The sequence below is a fragment of the Paramormyrops kingsleyae genome, chromosome 6 (assembly GCF_048594095.1).
Source record: "Paramormyrops kingsleyae isolate MSU_618 chromosome 6, PKINGS_0.4, whole genome shotgun sequence".
Taxonomy (NCBI): Eukaryota; Metazoa; Chordata; class Actinopteri; order Osteoglossiformes; family Mormyridae; genus Paramormyrops; species Paramormyrops kingsleyae.
In genome coordinates, this window is record NC_132802.1 from 24,696,657 (window position 1) to 24,708,239 (window position 11,583).

Here is an 11,583-nt window from a genome sequence, read left to right on the forward strand (position 1 = left end):
GCAGCAAATGCGGCCCCTTTGTGTGTTTCCGCTGAGCAACATTCAGAAAGGGACGGATGAAGCCGCACCGTTATGCATGCATGTGCACGTACGTCCTAATGCTGGAAGCTAATGTGAATTTAAGCAGCCTACAGCACAGGTATTTTAAATGCTGCACCCTTATGGATGCTTGGTACAGTTTTGTATTTTTTGAGACAATATTTGTGTTGCACAGTGTGAAGCTGAAAGCAGATCAGGTCGAGTTAGTTTTCTAAATTTGCACCTTAATGGACATTTATTTTATTTTTAATTTACTTGAGAGAATATTTATTTTTATTTACCTTTAAATAAATTTTAGGTTTCCTTTACTTGTTTGCAGCAGTACTGACAGACTTTTTAAGACAGACGGTCATAGATTATTAAACACTGGTTTACCGAACAAAGAAGCGAATGTATGTCTCACCCCTGCTGTACCGAAAACATACCGAACCGTGACTTCAGAACCGATACATACCGAACTGTGATTTTTGAGTACTATTACACCCCGTGTGTGTGTGTGTGTGTCTGTGTGTGTGTGTGTGTGTGTGTGTATTCTCTGCGTGTCTTTGCAGCCCTGATGGGGTAGCTTCTTCACTGGCAACCCAAAGCCACAAGTGAAACCCCTCTCACAGCCACGCTGAATGAGTGCATGAGGGTTCCTTGCGCAGTCGGTACTGCTTACATTAGAAGGAAATTGCACACATTCTTCCCCCCACAAAGGCCTTCTGACCCCCTGCTTGCTTGGCGGGGGGCCAAGGCGACTTGCTGTGGAAGACGTCCGACAAGCGGACTCTGGCCAGAGCGAGTATCAGCTTCCTTTGAGTAACTTTTCAAACAGCGATCCAAAAAAGTGGGGGTGTTACCGGTTGTGTTAGGGGGAGGGTGGCTTGGAAAAGGCACAAAAATGAATGCTATGTCCAGAAAACGGGTCCCAAAAGAGTAAACAGTGATGTGAAACAGAATCTACAAAAGAGACTCAGACTAATTAGCCATTAATTATATTTGAGTACTGGTTTTAACTGGCAGCCAGGGCTATGGTGTGTGTGTGTGTGTGTGTGTGTGTGTGTGTGTGTGTGTGTGGAGTTTGCACGCGCTCCCTGCGACACTCCAGTTTCCTCACATGGTTAAAAACATGTGGCTTGGCGACCGGCTGCTTCTAAATGGCCCGACGCTGCAGTGTACAGCGTATGTGCTATGCAGTGAACTGGCATCCCCTGCAGAAGCTCCCTAACCCTCTGTTTCCTGGGACGGGCCCCAGGTTCCCCGTAACTCGGTACTGTATAAGCAGTTATGGAAGATGGATGGATATTCTGGCCAGAATGTTTACAAAAAGTAAATCTGTAGCCTTAAGTAGAGAGAGCAGTAACACCTAATATAAAGGAAATATGATAGGGTGTCCAGGCTTATCACTGACATTTACAGTCACTAACTGGATGGCTCTTCTGTTTTGCATCTCGAATCGATGCACGGTCATCATGAGTTTGCGCATCCTTCCACAGCTGCTCCTAGATCTTGCCTTTCCCTCAGACTTCCATTCCCACCAGACCGTATCCACTCTTTGTGAAACATCAGCATGTTCAGCAGTTTTCATTATTGTGATCCATGACGCCATGGGTAATCACTTGATCAAGTTAGGAATCACAGCTGTGTGGAAGAACCAATATACATTTAACCCTGCCTTTTGGTGTATTTTTGGAATTTCCTGTGATTGTATTCTATAACTGGAGGCAGTTGTGCATAATGCATAATTATAAATCCCTGATTTAAATATAATTACAGGTTTCGGTTTAGAAGACTGGTGCCACGGTGGCTCAGTGGGTCGACGCGTCAGACCTGTAGGTTTGGGGATCCGGTTTCCCCCACAGTCCACTTACAGCCAGGCGCACTGCGCACAGTGTGGGAGTGTATGCAGTGCGATCGCCCCGTCCCGCTGAAGGGGCTCTCTGCCCGTGTGCCCTGCGCTGCTTTAGGCAGCTCCAGGCTGCTTATGTACTGGCTAAGCAGGGAGAAGATGGATGTATATTTAGACTGCAACTTCTTGCTGGTGTGGGATAAGTTTTATATATAAATAAATTGACATTATTGTATAAGGCGGAGGTAGAGAACACTTGTTTGTTTTTCTTTGTTTTTTTCGTCTGCGTGGACAATGGATAAATGAAGGGTTTAAACTCAAATTTTACATGATGTAGGGTGTATAATGACCAAAAGGTGCGGTCTACAGTGATGTAGAGAAAGTATAAAAATAAATCTTGACTGCAAAGTCTAGTCAATCTTTATATAGGTGCAGTTACATTGTCAAGGGACTGCAGTCAAAAGCATGTACAGTATCATCTCCTACTGGAACAGCATACAAGATGCCAAAAGCTGTTTTCTCCAAAGACTCAATTTCTGAGAAAGCTACAGTCACAAATAATATGCTATAAATTTCACTACTTTTGTGAACCATCAGCTTTCTGACTTCTTCTCTCAAGTTTAAATATTGCAAACTGTATCAGGATGACTATGGTACAGCTCACAGGAAGCTAAGCTGCATCAGTAACTATGGTGCAGCTCATGAGTTGCCAAATTGCATCAGGGTAAATATGGTATAGCTCATAGTTCATGGGCCCTCAAACTTTTTAGCCCACAACCCCCAAAATAAGTGCAGGACTCACGACCCCCACTAAGGGGTGTGACTGTCAATAGGCACTTTCGCAACACTGGAACTTTTTTCTGGAGCTAGAACCTTTTTCCGGAACCAGGGACTTTTGTCGTATTCACTGTGCAGGTGATTAGTAGTGCCTCCGAGGCAGTTCCAGAACACTTTTTAGTACTTACTCCAGAATAGGTACTTTTCATTCAACACTAACTATTGGGGAGGTGCTTACAGCAGTAGCTTGCTGATTGGTTGACCACAAGGACCAGCGCTAATAAGGAAGTTTTGCGGAAGTGCAGAAAAAGATCAAACCAGGTTCTGGAACTTTGGTGCCTAATGTGTCTGAATAACAAGACCTAAGAACTGCCTATTCGCACACTAAAAATAGATATGTAAAATTAAAACATATATATAAATAACACTGCCTCATAATCACAATCAAAAAAGGAGGTTTCTGATAATTCCCACCACTGATTTTAGCTCAGTAAAAACCGCTGAGGTAATTACAAGATAAAAATTAAACCTAAAAATATAATATATATCTAACTTTGAAATGCATATGCCAGAGCACTATAATTCAAACAATGCCCCTAAATCTATGTCCTGAGTATTACAAACAGTGTTAAAAACTATAAAAAATAGAGATAGAATTTCATTCTATCCTGGTTTAAAAACACCTTTAGCAATTGTACAGAATATATAAAGGCATACCAAATGATGTTTGAGCACCATTACACTCAGTAGGACCGTTTTCCATACCTCGAAACTTCTTGGGAGGATTACTGAGGTCTCCTGCATCTGGCTGTACCACACACCGGTCATCTACAAGTCTGCAAGAACAAATGTAAAGCAGATCATGGAAAAACATTTTTGAATATCACCAATCAAAATCTATATCCTGAATTACCAATAGGTGATCATACAGTAAGCCTGGAGTTGCAGTTAGTCGTCAGGCCCCACCCCCCATAAAGACTCAGTGCGCCACTCATTTAAATAAAGATTTCATTTACATTGCCCCTGGCCACAAAGAACACAGATATACCACCTGTCTGATACACAGTGGCCATTGTGTCAGCTCAAAGATGAAAGGGGGTCAAGGCTGCTCACTGACAGACGTTGCCAAAACAAAGTGCCTTAGAATAGAAAAAGTGCTTTAATAGGCTGTGCGGTGAATGTCAGTTAATGTGCTTTGCCTGCTAAAACAGACTGACATTCGCAGTTACGGAATTGGCTGCTCGTCATATTGAAGAGTATGTTCTCATCCCCAGTTTCCCCTTGTGAAGTATATCTTTGCCTCAGTGCGAAACCAAACCTTATATAAAGATCAGCCATTACATTAAAGTCACCTGCAGAATATTGTATAGGTCACCCTCATGCCACGACAACAGCTCTGACCCATCCAGGCATGTACACCACACATGTGATGGTCTCCAGAGGCTTCTGGCACCAAAACGTTAACATCAGATTAAGTCCTGTAAGTAGAGAGGCCTCCATGGAACATACTTCTACACAACCCATAAATGCTCAATCAGATTGAGATCTGGGAAATTTGGAAGCCACAACTTCAAGAACTGACTAGTCACTTGCCTACCATATAATGGCACCCTTCACATGTGCCATTGTAATGAGATAATCAATATAATTCGCTTCACCTATCAGTGACTTTAATGTTATGGCTGACCGGTGCATAATGTCTGTAACTACTCCAGGATGTTATTGGCCTCTCATGGGGCTTATTTTATGAACTCGACTCCCCCAAAGCATCTAGAAAAACATTGCATGCTAAGTGACTTTACACAATAATACATTATAAATACGTCTCTGCGATGTTCTCAACACACTACTTCTGTTTGAAAGCTGCATGTTTTTTTTCCAACTAGAAATTAAACTCGCTCCAGGTACTGCACTCTGCACTCACGCATTAATAAAATAGTTAGATTAGACAACGGAGGCAAAGCTGAATGGAGCTGCAGACCATAAAATTTAACAGGTCACTAGAGTTTAGGAGGTTTAATAAACTGAAATGGGAAAAGTATACAACAGGAGTTTTATGGTTAGTCACACACACACAAATTCTTTCGAAGGGCACTTTATTTATTTTAATGTCTTTTTTATAAACCAGTCATCACCAAAGGAAGGCATGCTACAAATAGCCTGCAAGGAGGGAGGAAAGACCCTAAATATTTTGCTGAAAGTTTTATTTACTTAAATGCATCCGTTGCAAAACAATGAACAAAACCAAGAACTTTAAGGTTGGTGGGTGGATGGATATTCCTGCTTACAGGCTTTCAGTGGCTTAATATAACCTCCCCCAGGACATCAAATTCTATTTCAGTCTTAATTATTTTCCTGCCAAATTTTGCATGGCACTCAAGATGCTAGATTTGAAACCTGGCTCACAGTTTGCTTCCCTGAACAGGAAAACGATGTCAAGAATATATTCCGTGAACTGACAGAGACCAGCATGTGCCTGAGTTTGTGTTTTCACATCACCTTCCATCACAGGTACATTATGGGCCAGATTCTTTTCGTTCAACTGTAGTTTGGGAAGCCTTCGTTATTTGAGAGTTTCCTTACCTTCTCTGAGTGCTGAATGCATGTTTTCCACATTTGCATGAAAAAAAAAAGCTGGCAAAACAGATGTGTACAATACTTTAAGTGACAGACGCAAGCACCTTCAACAGTCACTAATTCAAACAGTAACTGTAATCAGACAGGGCAGAATTAACAAGGGCCCTCAAGGATACGTTCTCATCAATTTGCAAGACAAAGCAGATCAAGGTTGGCATTTCTATTACCAGTGAGGTCATAAGCACACCCCATGTACTTCACTGTAATGCAGGAAAGCAGTAAATAAGCCCAAGTCAAAGCAAACAAAACAACAAGCAAGCCCCCAAGATGAACACATTTGTGTATTGTCATATAGACTCTCAGGAATGTAATCAGAATACAGTTAAACGTCAGCTTAGTAACAATGTCAATTTAAAAAAAAAAAAACAACTAGTGCAGTCTGCTATTTCTGCCTTTTTAAAAACCATATACTGTAGTATGGATGGGTTGCCAAAGTAGACACTCCCATCTCAAAGTACAGTACGCACCCCACACATTTATAGGACTAAATGAATTCCATTGAAGATATGCAACACATCTTTTTGGGATGGTCAGATGCATCAGAAATATCGTGCCCAGGAAATCAAACTTCCCCCAGTGCGACCACCCTTCAGCTATTAATAGAATAGAATTGGTGATACTTTGTGATAATCCACGTGGAAATTCAATAGTTGCTTTGCCGCATCTTGGTCTCCATGCTGTGAGATTGCGCTCGTCTGCAAAGAGGCAGCCACCTTGGGGCACCCAGGGACCTGGGGCTTATGGGCCCTACCGAAGGACCCATGGATTTGTGGCTATTCTGCCAAGGTCAGGCTCAAACCGACAGCCTTCTGATCACAGGCACACAGGCTTAGCTCGCTGAGCCACACAAGTGAAAGGTCTTACTTCCTCTAATAACTTAATGGTTAATTTTAATAAACCTGGAAATTATTTTGTGGTCAGGGGAGATTGATTAAAATTACGATGCTGATGTATAATCAAAACTACCATTTTGAACTTTGAATTTTTTTTATTTGGCGCACGGACAGCCTAAATCCACAGAGTGTCCTCTCAGGACCCACTGTAAAGTAAATAGGAGCAAGGTATTGATTCCACCGCCTCCAAATATTTAAAACGCACGGCTCCGTGTGCTAATGTTTCTGCTTAGGCGAGTGCAAAACAGACTACAATTCAATCATAAAATATTAAAGATGTCAAAATTAATATTGCAGTCTCTGGGTCGGAATTTAATCAAGTGGTTTGGAAATGCACACTTTAGCTTGACTGAAATGCTATAAAAAGTATCTACGTTACTGAAATGCCTTGTGTATTTTTCCACTGGGACACTTCCACACTTGTGTGGGAGGGTCATGCATGAATAAAGTCATCATAAACAATATGTTCCACCTCTCCCCATATTTTGCTAGTGCCTCTGCATTAATTTCATCTTCTTAGCCTACAGTCACGACGGCCATACACTGCACTGATGAGCCCAATGCCTCATGAGCCGGCTCTGACCTCAGGGAGAGCCCTACTGTGAGTGATCAAAGTATCCAAGAGTTAAAGTATGTATAGTAAAGCTCTTACCCCATTTTTTTACTTTTCTCTCCTATAATACACCAGATAGCTCATTCAATAAAGTAGATGGACAGCATTCACTTTCTCAAAGGATTAATCCTTCAGAAAGTGCATGTAATGCATCAAGAGTGCAATCAAAACACAAGACCAGAAGGGGTATGGCCAAATCAGTCACCCCAGGAAGTAATGGCAGTCTACAGAGTACAGGGATTACAGCTCATTTGTGTGGATCAATGGACACAAACTATCAGTTAACACCACAGAATTTCGGGTTACACTTTATTTGATGGGGCACAAGAATTGTAGTAGTACACGCTTACTTAATGCATTAATAAACCAGAAACTAAGTATTAGTTACATACTGATTCCATGTTCGTTCATCATTAATCAATCATGATAGTTCCTGCATTTCAAGCAGTCTACAAGCTAAGCCCTTGGTGTCTCCGGGTGAAACATTAATATGCCTCTTCCAGACCAACACCAAGCCTGCAGAAATGTCGAACAAGATGTCTAATTTCCTTCACATTGGGAGCATCTGCTCCCATGCAGGGACTATATTAGTTCTTGAGTAGTAACTCAGCAAGTCATTTGTGCCCCTTCAAGCAAAGTATTACCAAATTTTATGACAGGGCAGGACTATGACAGGACTGTGTTCATACTACTACTATTGTGTGCTACAAAAAATTGGGACAGGTGAGAGATCACTGCTACATGTCAGTGCAGCTACAGATAAGTATTGCACTGTTCATATGGACGATATAGTGCAATGTCAAGTCTGCTACATGACAAGATTATATGTTCCTTTCAAAAAGCCGACACACACACACAAACACAGGTTCTTGTAGTGAGTATGGCATCAAGTGTAAACCCAAGCATCTCACATTTGCCATGCTTTCTAATACAAAAATCAGTTTAAGCCAAACTTACCCTAAAGTGCTGATGAATCCATTGGTCGAGCCTTCTGCATAGAGGGAGCAGATGTCTCCAATGTGAAGGAAACTAGACATCTTGTCCGACATTTCTGCAGGCTTGGTGTCAGTCTGGAAAAGGCATGAAGGTCATATTAATGTTACGCCCAGAGACACTGAGGGCTTAACTTGTAGACTGGGTGCACATAGTGTCATTGGAGCGAATAAGGAAGATTTTAAACACAGATGTGTTTAGAACTAGCTCTGCAATGCAATTTAGTACACGGTAATGACTAAGGGAAGATATGGATTATATGTTTGTGTGTGTGTGTGTGTGTGTGTGTGTGCACGCGCTCGCGCCCATGTGACAGAGGAAGGCCTGCAATCTCCAACACTTAGAAATATCCCTCAGGAGTCGCTCCGCAGAGCAAAAGTTTTACATTTCCCTTACTGGCGAGCAGAAAGCTAACGTTGCAAACCGTTGGGGTTATTTGCATAAAACCACTTTATTGGTTAGTCTACTTTGAAACTGTAAGACAGAACAGTTAATGAGCTCTTTAGTTACCTAAACATTGTATGCATTATTTATAATTACTTACTTGAGGCAATGGTCAGTTGAAGGTACAAGAGACCCAAACTACAAGTCTACAATCACATGATCATTCATTGTACTGTGACCTGATGCTTAACTAAATTAAAACCAGATACTGGGTTGAAGAACACAGCTTACTGCTACAAGCCTCAGCAGAAGCACAGCACACTCAAAAAGGCACATCTCTGAGATTAGCAACCAGTACCATGTAAGGCATTATTTTTAGTGACCAAGCAGTGTATTGTGGGAAATGCACTTGCCTCCAAACAAACGCAAGACTTAAGGAAAAAACATGCACCCAAAATAGATTCTGATGGGAGGATTAAAAAAAATACTGGAGGTTCAACTTCCTACATAGCGTAGTAATTTGAAAATACTGATATATGAGCTGCTATACAATTAATGCAGCATATAAATTGGAATGACACAAATACCGCAACATCACCTTTCGAGAGCAAATGCTGGATTAGTGTAGAAACACTTAGTTGACATTACTGTCAATCAGTAACCATATCTTACATGAAGCGGAAACGTAGAAGGGGGGTACAAATTCTTTTAAAACAGCTTTTCTTCAGGCTGGGTTGCAAAGACACACAATGAAATATAGCAAATCCAACCAATAATTAGGAACACACACATAGATGCATGCAAACGCTGCAAATTAGCAAACAAATGAAATGCAGGGGTACACAGCAGGCTATTTTATTTATAGCTGCCATTGTTTACCAGAAAGTCCACTGTAAGGCTGGCTCTCAATCACCTTCCCAGTTTGCAGGCACCACATGGAGGTTTGCTGTGACAGATCGCACAGCTGGCATGTGGCACATTTGCCGCTGGTCGACGACTTAACACCAGTGAAGTGCGAGTGACAAGCACTCAGAGCAGAGCTCAGACAGCCCGTGGCTCTCCAAGAAGCTCACCAATTAAACAAGGGGTCATTGACACTAGTCTGATACAGACTGATAAAAACACATTTTATTTTTTTTTAAACCACAATTAGCACCTTCCAGACATGGAAAAGAAATCACTTTCTGTGAATCCTGTAATTTCATTTTCCTTTCTTGAAACATAGTATTTCAGTCCTTTATTTGAATCACTCATCCGTGTTTGACAGAATTATTGCTACAAGGTGAGAGACCCTATATTCTCATTATGTCACAGACAGTAACACAGACACATCCTTTGAAGCTAAGAGTATACAGCGTGCATACAGTATAGAATACAGGGTGTCACAACAAAGAGATAACATGGCACTTCATGACAGCCCTTTCTGTAGCTGTTTGTTTACAAGTAAAGCAATGCCGCATTCTCTCCACAATGTGTAAACGTATATGTATGTGTTTCTTTCGAAAAGTATTAATCCAAGATCAGGATGTAGTCCTGAAAATTCTTGCACAATTTCCAATATGCATAAGCAGCAAATACACGGTTTTTTCCCCCGATAAATACCTAAACCGTTTGTTGTACACAAAAAAACTATAAGATTTATCATCTAGAACAAATTAAAATCAGAACGACGTTGCAGAGAAAAGAAAAACTGCAGAAACAGTACATGTTGGTATGAACCAGCATATTAGATATTCATCATCTTCCTGTTCAGGGTCACGGTAGTTTAAATATTGAACTGTTTAACTTCACATGTTATAAGTCATCGAGGGGAGAAAAGGACACACTAACAAAGAGTACAACTAACGTGTGTAAGTAACTGCATGTTATACAGTAAATAAAAAGCGTGTTGCTGCAAATCTGTCTTTTGAAATTTCCAATGGTTATAAAAACCAGAGATCTCTAATGATAGACGTAAGTAATCTGAAAGGCGCTGACAGTGCGAAATAAATCGCTCTCCAATGTTTTTTTTTCACGTTCGTTAACTCTACACATTCTGCAAGACGCGTATTACAAAGTATGGTAGAAAAAGTCTCAAAATTGTCGCCGTTTAAAAGAAAAGAAAAAAAAAAAGAAAAACACGCCTGAGGGAGCGGGATAGCCTATGACCTGTCAACAGCATAAGGTCTTGCCTTCGCTTTAGGGGCAAAAATAAAAAAAAGGCAATTACATCGTTAAACCTCACGATTTTAAGATTGACAGTCACTTTAAATACAATACGGATCTCGGATCTTGCATAACGCGCTGAACACGATGGTCTCTGTAAGCTTTCTCTATCAGACCATGCATGTGTCCAGAAACGTTATTGATATGGATGTAGCCAGTCATATAACGGGCATCAAAAACTTCGCGTAAGTCATCCAATCGCTCCGAGTAGCAACCAAACAACTTATACGGTGATATATTTCCGAAATAATATAATTATGGAGTTTCTCATACGTCTCGAACATGGAAATACCCAATATGGAAATGTAATGAAAACTATTTAGTCATGTTCGATGCAAATCCTGAAATCATAAATGACTTAGTTAGAATATTCATATTGACAGAACATGATAGCATTCTAGTTGCTTTAAACTCATCTGTTGTTTCCCGTTGTCCAACACACAAAAAAACTTGTGACGAGAAAAACAAACTGCTTCAGTTCGGTGTAGTTTAAATGTACTCATGACAAGCCTGGATGCCTTCGTCTAAGAATTGAAGGGTTTGATGCAAGTTTACCTGAACAACTGATAAGGCACGTATTGCGGAGCAGAGATAGCGGTGGGATTAGCAGAAAAGGTCGTCCAAGTTTCTCTCTTCATTTAAATCCATGATGTGGGAAATTCCAAGAAAAAAAGCGTCGGGAGTGTAACAACTTCGCCGTAGCGACCAACACGAGCGAGCGGCTCATCAGCTCTCTGGGCCGCCTGCCTTCAACAGAATCTTATATAGTCACACTGACTTCTGGGAAATGTGGTTTTCTGCGGAAAAGTCCTCCAGTCAACTCAAGTGCAGTATAATTAATGCCAGTTCTGTTAACGGAATTAGCATATAAATGTTGTCATCGTGTCATAAAAAAACTATTTAATGATTTTGTTACAGAAAAATATTGAAATGTGTGTACCGTAAGTCCATAAACTGCAATCGCCGCACTTGGCGGGGATAGCGCCTGAAACATATAACGATAATATAAAAACCAATATAACATATAATAAGTAAAGATGGAATATACTATGCAGGTACGCGGTCTAAGTAGTTAATTATGTTGGCGATATAGATCTGCACTGTGTGTTGCTAACCAATGAAAGCGACCGAGTCCAGAAATATTTTATTAACTTTAACTTAAAAATATAGATTTCAGTCTTTTGTGTTCGGTACAGTTGGAGTGTCTGCAC

General features: G+C 40.8%; 1 protein-coding gene across 10 annotated transcripts in view; it reads right to left on the reverse strand.

The window, feature by feature from the left end:
- LOC111840603 (inositol 1,4,5-trisphosphate-gated calcium channel ITPR1) overlaps positions 1-11,133 on the reverse strand; it is a 100,084-nt gene extending 88,951 nt beyond the window's left edge. For 4 of the 10 annotated variants that reach the window (XM_023805598.2, XM_023805601.2, XM_023805600.2 and 1 more), the window contains exons 1-3: positions 10,928-11,132; positions 7,748-7,860; positions 3,413-3,483 (exon numbers count right to left, since the gene is read on the reverse strand). In XM_023805598.2, the coding sequence (XP_023661366.1) occupies positions 3,413-3,483; positions 7,748-7,839 (163 nt within the window). In that variant the 5' untranslated portion in view covers positions 7,840-7,860; positions 10,928-11,132. Of the gene's footprint in view, positions 1-3,412; positions 3,484-7,747; positions 7,861-10,927 lie in introns of all 10 variants that reach the window. The other 6 variants (XM_072712916.1, XM_072712915.1, XM_023805599.2 and 3 more) reach the window with 3 other exon arrangements.
- Positions 11,134-11,583: the final 450 nt, after the last annotated feature.